Raw genomic sequence first — 16371 nt, 5'->3', positions numbered from 1 at the left:
CATTGGGGAAGAGCAGTGTGGTTTCAGAAGTGGTAGAGAATGTGTGGATCAGGTGTTTGCTTTGAAGAATGTATGTGAGAAATACTTAGAAAAACAAATGGATTTGTATGTAGCATTTATGGATCTGGAGAAGGCATATGATAGAGTTGATAGAGATGCTCTGTGGAAGGTATTAAGAATATATGGGGTTGGAGGCAAGTTGTTAGAAGCAGTGAAAAGTTTTTATCGAGGATGTAAGGCATGTGTACGTGTAGGAAGAGAGGAAAGTGATTGGTTCTCAGTGAATGTAGGATTGCGGCAGAAGTGTGTGATGTTTCCATGGTTGTTTAATTTGTTTATGGATGGGGTTGTTAGGGAGGTGAATGCAAGAGTTTTGGAAAGAGGGGCAAGTATGAAGTCTGTTGTGGATGAGAGAGCTTGGGAAGTGAGTCAGTTGTTGTTTGCTGATGATACAGCGCTGTTGGCTGATTCATGTGAGAAACTGCAGAAGCTGGTGACTGAGTTTGGTAAAGTGTGTGAAAGAAGAAAGTTAAGAGTAAATGTGAATAAGAGCAAGGTTATTAGGTACAGTAGGGTTGAGGGTCAAGTCAATTGGGAGGTAAGTTTGAATGGAGAAAAACTGGAGGAAGTAAAGTGTTTTAGATATCTGGGAGTGGATCTGGCAGCGGATGGAACCATGGAAGCGGAAGTGGATCATAGGGTGGGGGAGGGGCGAAAATCCTGGGAGCCTTGAAGAATGTGTGGAAGTCGAGAACATTATCTCAGAAAGAAAAAATGGGTGTGTTTGAAGGAATAGTGGTTCCAACAATGTTATATGGTTGCGAGGCGTGGGCTATGGATAGAGTTGTGCGCAGGAGGATGGATGTACTGGAAATGAGATGTTTGAGGACAATATGTGGTGTGAGGTGGTTTGATCGAGTAAGTAACATAAGGGTAAGCGAGATGCGTGGAAATAAAAAGAGCATGGTTGAGAGAGCAGAAGAAGGTGTTTTGAAATGGTTTGGGCACATGGAGAGAATGAATGAGGAAAGATTGACCAAGAGGGAGGGAACGAGGAGAAGTGGGAGACCAAATTGGAGGTGGAAAGATGGAGTGAAAAAGATTTTGTGTGATCGGGGCCTGAACATGCAGGAGGGTGAAAGGAGGGCAAGGAATAGAGTGAATTGGATCGATGTGGTATACCGGGGTTGACATGCTGTCAGTGGATTGAATCAGGGCATGTGAAGCATCTGGGGTAAACCATGGAAAGCTGTGTAGGTATGTATATTTGCGTGTGTGGACGTATGTATATACATGTGTATGGGGGTGGGTTGGGCCATTTCTTTCGTCTGTTTCCTTGCGCTACCTCGCAAACGCGGGAGACAGCGACAAAGCAAAAAAAAAAAAAAAAATATACATATGTACACATTTACATAATTCATACTGTCTGCCCTTATTCATTCCCATCGCGACCCCGCCACACATGAAATAACAACCCCCTCCCCCCAAATATGCACGAAGTAGCGCTAGGAAAAGACAACAAAGGCCACATTCGTTCACACTCAGTCTCTAGCTGTCATGTAATAATGCACCGAAACCACAGCTCCCTTTCCGCATCCAGGCCACACAGAACTTTCCATGGTTTACCCCAGACGCTTCACATGCCCTGGTTCAATCCATTAACAGCACGTCGACCCAAGTATACCACATCGTTCAAATTCACTCTATTCCTTGCATGCCTTTCACCCTCCTGCATGTTCAGGCCTCAATCACTCAAAATCTTTTTCACTCCATCTTTCCACCTCCAATTTGGTCTCCAACTTCTCCTCGTTCCCTCCACCTCTGACACATATATTCTCTTGGTCAATCTTTCCTCACTCATTCTCTCCATGTGACCAAACCATTTCAAAACACCCTCTTCTGCTCTCTCAACCACACTCTTTTTATTTCCACACATCTCTCTTACTGTATTATTACTTACTCGATGAAACCATCTCACATCACATATTGTCCTCAAACATCTCATTTCCAGTACATCCACTCTCCTCCGCACAACTCTTATCCATAGCCCACGCCTCACAACCATATAAAGTTGTTGGAACCACTATTCCTTCAAATATACCCATTTTTGCTTTCCAAGATAAAATGTTCTCGACTTCCACACATTCTTCAACACTCCCAGAACTTTCGCCCCCTCCCCCACCCTATGATTCACTTCTGCTTCCATGGTTCCATCCACTGCCAAATCCACTCCCAGATATCTAAAACACTTTACTTCCAACAGTTTTTCTCCATTCAAACTTACCTCCCAATTGACTTGTCCCACAACCCTACTGTACCTAATAACCTTGCTCTTATTCACATTTACTCTCAGCTTTCTTCTTTCACACACTATACCAAACTCAGTCACCAGCTTCTGCAGTTTCTCACGAATCAGCCACCAGCGCTGTATCATCAGCAAACAACAACTGACTCACTTCCCAAGCTCTCTCATCCACAACAGACTTCATACTTGCCCCTCTTTACAAAACTATGCATTCACCTCCCTAACAACCCCATCCATAAACAAATTAAACAACAATGGAGACATCACACACCCCTGCTGTAAACCTACATTCACTGAGAACCAGTCACTTTCCTCTCTTCCTACACATACACATGCCTTACATCCTGGATAAAAACTTTTCACTGCTTCTAACAACTTGCCCCCCACACCATATATTCTTAATACCTTCCACAGAGCATCTCTATCAACTCCATCATATGCCTTCTCCGGATCCATAAATGCTACATGCAACTCCATTTGTTTTTCTAAGTATTTCTCACATACATTCTTCAAAGCAAACACCTGATCTACACATCCTCTACCACTTCTGAAACCACACTGCTCTTCCCCAGTCTGATGCTCTGTACATGCCTTCACCCTCTCAATCAATACCCTCTCATATAATTTACCAGGAATGCTCAATAAACATATACCTCTGTAATTTGAGCCCTCACTTTTATCCCCTTTGCCTTTGTACATTGGCACTATGCAAGCATTATGCCAATCCTCAGGCACCTCACCATGGGTCATACATACATTAAATAACCTTACCAACCAGTCAACAATACAGTCACCCCCTTTTTTAATAAATTCCACTGCAATACCATCCAAATCCGCAGCCTTGCCAGCTTTCATCTTCCACAAAGCTTTTACTACCTCTTTTCTGTTTACCAAATCATTCTCCCTAGCCCTCTCACTTTGCACACCACCTCGACCAAAACACCCTATATCTGCCACTCTATCATCAAACACATTCAACAGACCTTCAGAATTCTCACTCCGTCTTCTCACACCACCACTACTTGTTATCACCTCCCCATTAGCCCCCTTCACTGATGTTCCCATTCATTCCCTTGTCTTACACACTTTATTTACCTCCTTCCAAGACATCTTTTTATTCTCCCTAAAATTTAACGATACTCTCTCACCCCAACTCTCATTTGCCCTCTTTTTCACCTCTTGCACCTTTTTCTTGACCTCCTGCCTCTTTCTTTTATACATCTCCCACTCATTTGCATTATTCCCCAGCAAAAACTGTCTAAATGCCTCTCTCTTCTCTTTCACTGATAATCTTACTTCTTCATCCCAACACTCACTACCCTTTCTAATATGCCCACCTCCCACGCTTCTCATACCACAAGCATCTTTTGCGCAAGCCATCACTGCTTCCCTAAATACATCCCATTCCTCTCCCACTCCCCTTACATCCTTTGTTCTCACCTTTTTCCATTCTGTACTCAGTCTCTCCTGGTACTTCCTCACACAAGTCTCCTTCCCAAGCTCATTTACTCTCACCACTCTCTTCACCACAACATTCTCTCTTCTTTTCTGAAAACCTCTACAAATCTTGACCTTTGCCTCCACAAGATAATGATCAGACATCCCTCCAGTTGCACCTCTCAGCACATTAACATCCAAAAGTCTCTCTTTCATGCGCCTATCAATTAACACGTAATCCAATAACGCTCTTTGACCATCTCTCCTACTTACATACGTATACTTATGTATATCTCTCTTTTTAAACCAGGTATTCCCCATCACCAGTTCTTTTTCAGCACATAAATCTACAAGCTCTTCACCATTTTCATTTGCAACACTGAACACCCCATTTACACCAATTATTCCCTCAACTGCTACATTACTCACCTTTGCATTCAAATCACCCATCACATTAACCCAGTCTCGTGCATCAAAACTACTAACACTCTCACTCATCTGCTCCCAAAACAGATGCCTCTCATGATCTTTCTTCTCATGCCCAGGTGCATATGCACCATTAATCACCCATCTCTCTCCATCCACTTTAAGTTTTACCCATATCAATCTAGAGTTTACTTTCTTACATTCTTACTCCCACCACTCCTGTTTCAGGAGTAGTGCTACTCCTTCCCTTGCTTTTGTCCTCTCATTAACCCCTGACTTTACTCCCAAGACATTCTTAAACCACTCTTCCCCTTAACCCTTGAGCTTTGTTTCACTCAGAGCCAAAACATCCATTTTCCTTTCCTTAAACATACTACCTATCTCTCCTTTTTTCTCATCTTGGTTACATCCACACACATTTAGACACCCCAGTCTGAGCCTTCGAGAAGGATGATCACTCCCCGCGTGACTCCTTTTTCTGTTTCCCCATTTGGAAAGTTAAAATGCAAGGAGGGGAGGGTTTCCAGCCCCCCCCCCCCTACCATCCCCATTAGTCGCCTTTTACGACACGTGAGTAATGCGTGGGAAGTATTCTTTCTCCCCTATGTACACGTATGTATATGTGTGTTTATATGTGTGCGTATGTGAGTGGATGTGTTTTCTTCATCTGTTTCCTGGTGCTGTCTTGCAAATATGGGAAACGTCGATAAGTTATGAAAAAAATGTTTATGTGTGTGTGTGTATGTGTGTGTGTGTATGTGTGTGTTTGTGCATAAAGCCAGTTACTTTGCCATGTTCAAGACCTTATATGAGAATCTTATTTGCTTGGGTGGTTGCCATTCTATGAATAAAAGGCAAGAGCATGATGTGTGATAGCTTATATTTTTTGTTGTGTTATATTAAGTGGCTTGTTATTTTATTTTTTCTGAAATATGATTTTCATTTCTCTTTCCAGATCCAGAATGTCACTAAGATATTAAGATCAGAATTGAACCAGTATCATAGTAATGTTGATGCTTCACAGGAACTTGTGGTTGAGTTTGACCTAGACTATTATGCTAGGGATCTTTTACGTAGGGTAAGTACAAGCATTTCAGCTTTTCCCATGAAAATTAGATGGACTACTGGCATTCTGTCCACAAGCATACAATTTCTCTTTGTCACACATAACACTTAACAACACTTAACTCTCAGCTCATTCTTCATAACTAGATTTTCCAGTGATGAGCACCTTGCACGAGTACTATCTTTTGCCAAAATGGTAGGAGCAATAAATAGGAAGTAGTAAGTAGGAACATTTAGGGAGGAGCATTAGGTAGAAGTATCAAGTAGGAACATGAGGCAGGATCCTTAGGTGGTATTAAGTAGAAACATTAGGTAGGAGCCTCTGCAAACACTGCTAGAGTTGCCCTCTACCAGTGGCCTGTAAAGGGTGATACACAAAAGACTAAGAAACGGTACTGGAGTTCACTCATTATGGAGACTGTTGCTGTGGCCACCCCTTTGAGGGAGTTTGAGGAGGGAACTGGTGTTAGAGACGTAGATGGATAGATAGATAGAAAAATTGTAAATTGAAAAGTCTGACAAGGGCAGATCAGAGAATCTAGAAGGGTTTGGGTTCTGTTGTTTATTTTGAATATCTTTCCCCAGGAAGGATTATGAAAACATTGAGAGTGATTACACTTTTCTTGTTATTCTCTTTAGTTAATATGCCCATTGTTATTGATTTTAACATTTAAGTGAGAATTGCATGTGAAGTAATTTAAAGCTTTGATAAAAACATGAAAATCAGAGAAAGAGGAAGATGTTTTTAGGAGCTCAGGCAGACAAGTGAATGTGGATCATCACATCCTAGCTCTTGAAATAATGATGAACCTCATTTAATCTTAACTGATGAAATAAGGATTGTATGTAAAGCTCACTAGAAGCTCATCAGCTGAACCATTACTGTATCCCCAGGTAATCTTCTCCATTCAAAATGCATCCAAAATTACTCATGTATATAGCCTGTCTGCCTAAGAGCATTACCATTTAAAAGATATACAAGTTTCTACTTGAAGGGGCTCTGGTTGTGCCATAACCAACAAAATATTTTGTAAATGTTTGTACTGTACAGGAAGGAAGTTTTACACTTCTGGGGCCCCATCTTGTGATCATTCTTTATTATCATACAAATTTTTAGTTGTATGTATTTGTCTGCATGAACCATGTCCTCATTCATTTTGTTTTAGTTATCTACCACTTTCATACTGTAAAAGTACTACATCTTTTATAGAAAGTAGCTTCCCCTGGACCTTCTCATTTTAGCTCTTTATGCTTCTTTAAGTGCGATGACCAAACTTGAGCTGCATATTCTCTTAATGGCCTTACGTAGGATATGAACAGCTTACTATATGTTTCCTTATCCATACACTTGAAAACTTTTCTGATATTTACCAGCAGACAGTTTGTGTCCTTAACTATTTTCCTAATATGGAACTTTGGCGACAGGATAGGGATGTGTTTGTGCCAAAGTCTTTTACGCATGCAGATTCCTGAAGTTTATTTCCTTCTTTGTGTGCTTGTGTGTGAAATTACCTAGTGTGTAATTACCTGTTTGTACTGAATGGGGAGAAAGTTTCACACTTATTTCATTTGCAAATAATGCAAGTATTTTCCAGCTGCTTTCTGATTATGAAGTAGCTTCTGCTGAAATACAACATTTCAGCTGAATGATGACCTGCACTGAAAGGTTTTACCTGGCTTACCTGCTGTTATTTGTGTTGTAGAGAGATGCTTGTCTGTGAATTCCAGTTTCTTCCATTTGTATAGAGAAAATGGGGAACATATGTGTTTTGCTGACTCTACTTTGTTAATTGGAAAAGTGATTTCAAATTGAATACTGATGCCTCTTCTTTGACCTAAGTTAGTGATGTTCGAGTCAGTTGAAACAATCCAAATGATTTTTGTTTGAATATCTTTGCTAAGAATTTGATTATTACTCAAATTTAGATATATTAAAGGGTATTCGTTTTCTTTTTTTCTTTTTTGACCACAGGCAGAACATTTGGAGGTGACAGCAAGAGAAACTTACCCACCTACAGCTAAAATCAATCTGGAAGCCCAGTCAGTTTTAGATCTATTGGAGAGTTTATATTCCCAAATTGATGGTATGTAGAAAAATGTTTTTACCATAAAAGGGAATATTGCAGAAAATATCTAATATGCTCATAATTTCTTAAAGTGGTTTTATTTGTTGTTATTCAGTTTAATAGAATTTTACGAAATTATTTATTATCCCGCATGTATTTAAGATGTTTTGGAAGGAGGTAGATAAAGTGCGTAAGACAAGAGAACAAATGGAAACATTGGAGAGGTTATAACAAGTAGTGATGATGCGAGAAGGAGATGGAGTGAGTATTTTGAAGGTTTGTTGAATGTGTTAGATGATAAAGTGGCAGATGTAGGGTGTTTTGGTCAAGGTGGTGTGCAAAGTGAGAGGGTTTGGGAGAATGATTTGGTAAACAGAGAAGAGGTAGTGAAAACTTTGCATAAGATGAAAGCTGGCAAGGCAGTGGGTTTGGATGGTATCGCAGTGGAATTTATTATAAAAGGGGGTGACTGTGTTGTTGACTGTGTTGATGTATGTATGACTCATGATGAGGTGCCTGAGGATTGGCAGAATGCATGCATAATGCCATTGTACAAAGGCAAAGGGGGTAAAGGTGAGTGCTCAAATTACAGAGGTGTAAGTTTGTTGAGTATTCCAGGGAAATTATATGGGAGGGTATTGATTGAGAGGGTGAAGGCATGTACTGAGCATCAGATTGGGGAAGAGCAGTGTGGTTTCAGAAGTGGTAGAGGATGTGTGGATCAGGTGTTTGCTTTAAAGAATGTATGTGAGAAATACTTAGAAAAGCAAATGGATTTGTATGTAGCATTTATGGATCTGGAGAAGGCATATGATAGAGTTGATAGAGATGCTCTATGGAAGGTATTAAGAATATATGGTGTGGGAGGCAAGTTGTTAGAAGCAGTGAAAAGTTTTTATCTAGGATGTAAGGCATGTGTGCAAGTAGGAAGAGAGGAAAGTGATTGGTTCTCAGTGAATGTAGGTTTGCGGCAGGGGTGTGTGATGTCTCCACAGTTATTTAATTTGTTTATGGATGGGATTGTTAGGGAGGTGAATGCAAGAGTTTTGGAGAGAGGGGCACGTATGCAGTCTGTTGTGGATGAGAGAGCTTAGGAAGTGAGTCAGTTGTTGTTTGCTGATGATACAGCACTGATGGCTGATTTGGGTGAGAAACTGCAGAAGCTGGTGACTGAGTTTGGTAAAGTATGTGAAAGAAGAAAGCTGAGAGTAAATGTGAATAAGAGCAAGGTTATTAGGTACAGTAGGGTTGAGGGACAAGTCAATTGGGAGGTAAGCTTGAATGGAGAAAAACTGGAGGAAGTGAAGTGTTTTAGATATCTGGGAGTGGATTTGGCAGTGGACGGAATCATGGAAGTGGAAGTGAGTCACAGGGTGGGGGAGGGGGTGAAAGTTCTGGGAGTGTTGAAAAACGTGTGGAAGTCGAGAACATTATCTCGGAAAGCAAAAATGGGTATGTTTGAAGGAATAGTCGTTCCAACAATGTTATATGGTTGCAAGGTGTGGGCTATAGATAGAGTTGTGCGGAGGAGGGTGGGTGTGTTGGAAATGAGATGTTTGAGGACAATATGTGGCGTGAGGTGGTTTGATCGATTAAGTAATGAAAGGGTTAGAGAGATGTGTGGAAGTAAAAAGAGTGTGGTTGAGAGAACAGAAGAGGGTGCTTTTAAATGGTTTGGTCACATGGAGAGAATGAGTGAGGAAAGATTGACAGAGAGGATATATATGTCAGAGGTGGAGGGAACGAGGAGAAGTGGGAGACCAAATTGGAAGTGGAAAGATGGAGTGAAAAAGATTTTTGAGCAATTGGGGCCTGAACATGCAGGAGGGTGAAAGGCATGCAAGGAATAGAGTGAATTGGAACGATGTTCTGTACCGGGGTGGATGTGCTGTCAATGGATTGAACCAGGGCATGTGAAGCGTTTGGGGTAAACTATGGAAAGTTTTGTGGGGCAAACTTACATCCCAATTAACTTGTCCTTCAACCCTACTGAACCTACTGAATGTGCTGTTATTCGACTGAACCAGGGCATGTGAAGTGTCTAGGGTAAACCATGAAAAGATCTGTGGGGCCTGGATGTGGATAAGGAGCTGTGCTTTGAGTGCATTGCACATGACAGCCAGAGAATGAGTGTGAATGAATGTGGCCTTTTTCGTCTGTTTTCCTGGTGTTACCTTGCTGAAGAGGCAGTCAGCGATTGCTGTTTCTTGTGGGGCAGGGTGGTGCTGGGAATGGATTGAAGGCAGGCAAGTGTGAATATGTACATGTATATATATGTACAAGTCTGTGTATATGTATGTATATGTGTGTATGTTGATATGTATATGTATGCTTATGTATATGTACATGTTGGAAAGGATCACAATTTTGTGCGTGATCAAGTATATTCCTATGAGTCCACGAGGAAAATGAAACACAATAAGTTCCCAAGTGCACTTACATGTAATAATCACATCATCAGGGGAGACACGAGAGAAATATAGCAGTCAGTTGATATACAATGAAGACACGTAGCTAGGACACCATTTGGTAAACATGCAATTGTCCAAGACAGACAACGAGTGTATCATAAACTTATTATGTGGACAAGAAGGTAAATTGTGTACAAATTTAATCAACAATAAAGTTATCCAATTTGTATAGAGCATCCCTAATATTAAGATTATAACTCGTGTATTTAATAAAAGAAGATTCAGTGATATTTCTTTTGATACTGGAGTTAGAGTTAATAACTGAGATGGAATTACTCCAGTCAATACAGTGATCATAGTTTTTAACATGATTAAACAAGGCTTTTGATTCTTGTCCTGTTCTTATACTATGATTATGTTGCTTAAGTCTAACAGAAAGATCCTTTCCAGTCTGCCCAACATAAAACTTATCACAATTTCTACATCGTACTTTATAGATGCACTCAGGAGAATTTTCTGGTGAGTTCTTGATTAAGATATTCTTTATAGTACTATTGTTGCTGAAGGCAACATTTACGCTAAAGGATTTAAGCAGCATGGGAAGTAAAGTAAAATTATTATTGAAAGGGAGAAGTAAAAGATTCTTGGTGTCTGTGGGAGGTTTGGGCTCAACTCTACAAAACGATTTCTTTGCTAACTTACGGGACTTATCAATGAAAGATGTAGGTTACTTTAACTTAGATCCAATAGAATATATCTTCTCAAACTCTTTATCAGTATACTCTGAACTTATGGAACATGAATATAGTATAAGAATGGGACGAGGATCAAATGCCTTGTGTAATCATGTTAAAAACAATGATCATTGAATTGACTGGAGTAATGCCTTCTCAGTTATTAACTCTACCTCCAGTACCACGAGAAATATCATTGAATCTTCTATTGTTAGATACAAAAAAAATTATAATCTTAATATTAGTGATGGTCTGTACAAATTAGATAACTTTATTGTTGATAGAATTTGTAAACAATTCACCTTCTTGTCCACAGAATAAGTTTATGACATGCTCATTGTCTGTCTTGGACAATCGCATGTTTACCAAATGGCGTCCTAGCTACGTGTCTTCTTTGTATATCAACTGACTTATATTTCTCTCTTGTGTCTCCCCTGATGATGTGATTATTACACAAAAGTGCGCTTGGGAACTTATCATGTTTTAGTTTCCCCGTGGACTCATAGGAATATGTACATGTATGTGCATTTATGTTTTTTTTTTTTTTCTAATGCAGGAATTGGTGAATTTTTTTTTTTTTTTTTTTTTTTCCCCGCTGTCTCCCGCGTTTGCGAGGTAGCGCAAGGAAACAGACGAAAGAAATGGCCCAACCCACCCCCATACACATGTATATACATACGTCCACGCACGCAAATATACATACCTACACAGCTTTCCATGGTTTGCCCCAGACGCTTCACATGCCCTGATTCAATCCACTGACAGCACGTCAACCCTGGTATACCACATCGCTCCAATTCACTCTATTCCTTGCCCTCCTTTCACCCTCCTGCATGTTCAGGCCCTGATCACACAAAATCTTTTTCACTCCATCTTTCCACCTCCAATTTGGTCTCCCTCTTCTCCTCGTTCCCTCCACCTCCGACACATATATCCTCTTGGTCAATCTTTCCTCACTCATTCTCTCCATGTGCCCAAACCATTTCAAAACACCCTCTTCTGCTCTCTCAACCACGCTCTTTTTATTTCCACACATCTCTCTTACCCTTACGTTACTTACTCGCTCAAACCACCTCACACCACACATTGTCCTCAAACATCTCATTTCCAGCACATCCATCCTCCTGTGCACCACTCTATCCATAGCCCAAGCCTTGCAACCATACAACATTGTTGGAACCACTATTCCTTCAAACATACCCATTTTTGCTTTCCGAGATAATGTTCTCGACTTCCACATATTCTTCAAGGCTCCCAGAATTTTCGCCCCCTCCCCCATCCTATGATCCACTTCCGCTTCCATGGTTCCATCCGCTGCCAGATCCACTCCCAGATATCTAAAACACTTTACTTCCTCCAGTTTTTCTCCATTCAAACTCACCTCCCAATTGACTTGACCCTCAACCCTACTGTACCTAATAACCTTGCTCTTATTCACATTTACTCTTAACTTTCTTCTTTCACACACTTTACCAAACTCAGTCACCAGCTTCTGCAGTTTCTCACATGAATCAGCCACCAGCGCTGTATCATCAGCAAACAACAACTGACTCACTTCCCAAGCTCTCTCATCCCCAACAGACTTCATACTTGCCCCTCTTTCCAAAACTCTTGCATTCACCTCCCTAACAACCCCATCCATAAACAAATTAAACAACCATGGAGACATCACACACCCCTGCCGCAAACCTACATTCACTGAGAACCAATCACTTTCCTCTCTTCCTACACGTACACATGCCTTACATCCTCGATAAAAACTTTTCACTGCTTCTAACAACTTGCCTCCCACACCATATATTATTAATACTTTCCACAGAGCATCTCTATCAACTCTATCATATGCCTTCTCCAGATCCATAAATGCTACATACAAATCTATTTGCTTTTCTAAGTATTTCTCACATACATTCTTCAAAGCAAACACCTGATCCACACATCCTCTACCACTTCTGAAACCACTGCTCTTCCCCAATCTGATGCTCTGTACATGCCTTCACCCTCTCAATCAATACCCTCCCATATAATTTACCAGGAATACTCAACAAACTTATACCTCTGTAATTTGAGCACTCACTCTTATCCCCTTTGCCTTTGTACAATGGCACTATGCACGCATTCCGCCAATCCTCAGGCACCTCACCATGAGTCATACATACATTAAATAACCTTACCAACCAGTCAACAATACAGTCACCCCCTTTTTTAGTAAATTCCACTTCAATACCATCCAAACCTGCTGCCTTGCCGGCTTTCATCTTCCGCAAAGCTTTTACTACCTCTTCTCTGTATACCAAATCATTTTCCCTAACCCTCTCACTTTGCACACCACCTCAACCAAAACACCCTATATCTGCCACTCTATCATCAAACACATTCAACAAACCTTCAAAATACTCACTCCATCTCCTTCTCACATCACCACTACTTGTTATCACCTCCCCATTTGCGCCCTTCACTGAAGTTCCCATTTGCTCCCTTGTCTTACGCACTTTACCTCCTTCCAGAACATCTTTTTATTCTCCCTAAAATTTAATGATACTCTCTCACCCCAACTCTCATTTGCCCTTTTTTTCACCTCTTGCACCTTTCTCTTGACCTCCTGTCTCTTTCTTTTATACATCTCCCACTCAATTGCATTTTTTCCCTACAAAAATCGTCCAAATGCCTCTCTCTTCTCTTTCACTAATACTCTTACTTCTTCATCGCACCACTCACTACCCTTTCTAATCAACCCATCTCCCACTCTTCTCATGCCACATGGTGAATATGAATGAAAAACATTTATTGAGTAAGAGAGATGTGTGGAAATAAAAAGAGTGTGGTTGAGAGAGCAGAAGAGGGTGTTTTGAAATAGTTTGGTCACATGGAGAGAATGAGTGAGGAAAGATTGACAAAGAGGATATATGTGTCAGAGGTGGAGGGAACAAGGAGAAGTGGGAGACCAAATTGGAGGTGGGAAGATGGAGTGAAAAAGATTTTGAGTGATCGGGGCCTGAACATGCAGGAGGGTGAAAGGCGTGCAAGGAGTGGAGTGAATTGGAACGATGTGGTATACCGGGGTCGACGTGCTGTCAGTGGATTGAAACAGTGCATGTGAAGCGTCTGGGGTAAACCATGGAAAGTTCTGTGTGGCCTGGATGTGGAAAGAGAGCTGTGGTTTCGGTGCATTATTATATGACAGCTAGAGACTGAGTGTGAACGAATGGGGTCTTTGTTGTCTTTTCCTAGCACTACGTCGCACACATGAGGGGGGAGGGGGTTGTTATTTCATGTGTGGCGAGGTGGCGATGGGAATGAATAAAGGCAGACAGTATGAATTGTGTACATGCCTATATATGTATATGTCTGTGTGTGTATCTATATGTATACGTTGAGATGTATAGGTATGTATATTTGTTTGTGTGGACGTGTATGTATATATACATGTGCATGTGGGTGGGTTGGGCCATTCTTTCGTCTGTTTCCTTGCGCTACCTCGCTAACACGGGAGACAGCGACAAAGCAAAATGAATAGATAATAAAATAAATATAGATATTATATTTTATTATATTTATTATTTTTATATAATTATATTATTATATTATGTTATATTTATGTTTATATTTTATGATTCCAAATAGAGACCATAGCATACCTGAAGAACTATGCCATTGGAGAGACCCCAAACATATCAGTTGGTGGTGCTTTGATGGAAGCTGAGAAGATCCTGAAGGAGATCCAAATGCGGGACTTCACCAAATTTGGTGATGATGCTGAGACTGAGTTGAGGTTGGAGCTGTATTACAGTTGTTTTTAACTCATATGTTTTTTGTTTTACCATTACATGAAATTGATTTCTGCATTTGTTTCCTTAATGTAGAATATATTGTAATCATGAGCAATATCTCATGTGTGAGTAAGATAGCTGTTTAGGAAATATCCCCAGGACCCCTTTTGCAGAGCTTCTGTAGCTTTAAGGATGCAATACAAACATTAGCAATAAATAATGACCTTGAAATTGAGAAGTTTCCTAGCGAGATTCTACTCGTCTTCATCAGTAGAGAGTGATGCAACCAGGCGGAAGGTGACTTCTTCCTTGTGGCTTAGCCACATGTAGCTGTCATACATATACATGTACATACACATACATATATACACATATACATGTTCATACTTACTAGGCAGTCAAGTACAAAAATATATATAGGATATGTGTCAGAGGTAGAGGGAACAAGAAGTGGGAGACCAAATTGGAGGTGGAAGGATGGAGTGAAAAAGATTTTGAGCATTTGGGGCCTGAACATACAGAAGGGTAAGAGGTGTGCTAGGAAGAGTGAATTAGAATGTGGTATATTGGTGTCGACATGCTGTCAGTGGACTGAACCAGGGCATGTGAAAAGTCTGGGGTAAAGGTCTGTGGGACCTAGATGTGGATAGGGAGCTGTGGTTTTGGTGCATTACACACGACATATATTTTATTTTATTTTATTTTATTATACTTTGTCTGTCTCCTGCGTTAGTGAGGTAGCGCAGGGAAACAGACGAAAGAAATGGCCCAACCCACCCACATACACATGTATATACATACACGTCCACACACGCACATATACATACCTATACATCTCAACGTATACATATATATACACACAGACATATACATATATACACATGTACTTCCACACATTCTTCAATGCTCCCAGAACTTTTGCCCCTTGCCTATGATTCACTTCCGCTTCAATGGTTCCATCCACTTCCACATCCACTCCCAGATATCTAAAGCACTTCACTTCCTCCAGTTTTTCTCTATTCAAACTTACCTCTCAATTGACTTGTCCCTCAACCCTACTGTACCTAGTAACCTTGCTCTTATTCACATTTACTCTCAGCTTTCTTCTTTCACACACTTTACCAAACTCAGTCACCAGCTTCTGCAGTTTCTCACCCGAATCAGCCACCAGCGCTGTATCATCAGCGAACAACAACTGACTCACTTCCCAAGCTCTCTCATCCACAACAGACTGCATACTTGCCTCTCTCTCCAAAACTCTTGCATTCACTTCCCAAACAACCCCATCCATAAACAAATTAAACAACCATGGAGACATCACGCACCCCTGCCGCAAACCTACATTCACTGAGAACCAATCACTTTCCTCTCTTCCTATACATACACATGCCTTACATCCTCGATAAAAACTTTTCACTGCTTCTAATACCTTCTTAATACCTTCCATAGAACATCTCTGTCAACTCTATCATATTCTTTCTCCAGATCCGTAAATGCTACATACAAATTCATTTGCTTTTCTAAGTATTTCTCACATACATTCTTCAAAGCAAACACCTGATCCACACATCCTCTACCACTTCTGAAACCACACTGCTCTTCCCCAACCTGATGCTCTGTACATGCCTTCACCCTCTCAATCAATACCCTCCCATATAATTTCCCTGGAATACTCAACAAACTTGTACCTTTGTAATTTGAACACTCACTCTTATCCCCTTTGCCTTTGTACAATGGCACTATGCAAGCATTCTGCCAATCCTCAGGCACCTCACCATGAGTCATACATACATTAAATAACCTTACCAACCAGTCAACAATACAGTCACCCCCTTTTTTAATGAATTCCACTGCAATACCATCCAAACCCGCTGCCTTGCCGGCTTTCATCTTCCGCAAAGCTTTTACTACATCTTCTCTGTTTACCAAATCATTCTCCCTAACCCTCTCACATTGCACACCACCTCGACCAAAACACCCTATATCTGCAACTCTATCATCAAACACATTCAACAAACCTTCAAAATGCTCACAACATCTTCAAACATCACCACTACTTGTTATCACCTCCCCATTAGCCCCCTTCACTGATGTTCCCATTTGTTCCCTTGTTCCCTTTATTTACCTCCTTCCAAAACATCTTTTTGATCTCCCTAA

The 16371-nt window shown here is 40.7% G+C and overlaps 1 protein-coding gene across 3 annotated transcripts in view; it reads left to right on the top strand.

Annotated features, from left to right (window-relative positions):
- Positions 1-16371, top strand: part of LOC139764368 (laminin subunit alpha-1-like) — a 142962-nt gene that overhangs the window by 40158 nt on the left and 86433 nt on the right. For all 3 annotated transcript variants that reach the window (XM_071690905.1, XM_071690904.1, XM_071690903.1), the window contains 3 exons: positions 5124-5246; positions 7206-7317; positions 14069-14216. In XM_071690905.1, coding sequence (XP_071547006.1) covers positions 5124-5246; positions 7206-7317; positions 14069-14216 — 383 coding nt within the window. The remainder of the gene's footprint in view (positions 1-5123; positions 5247-7205; positions 7318-14068; positions 14217-16371) is intronic.

Source organism: Panulirus ornatus, chromosome 49 (genome assembly GCF_036320965.1).
Source record: "Panulirus ornatus isolate Po-2019 chromosome 49, ASM3632096v1, whole genome shotgun sequence".
NCBI classification, from domain to species: domain Eukaryota; kingdom Metazoa; phylum Arthropoda; class Malacostraca; order Decapoda; family Palinuridae; genus Panulirus; species Panulirus ornatus.
The sequence above is the reverse complement of the archived record's forward strand: the minus strand, read 5'-3'. Positions and strand labels throughout refer to the sequence as shown.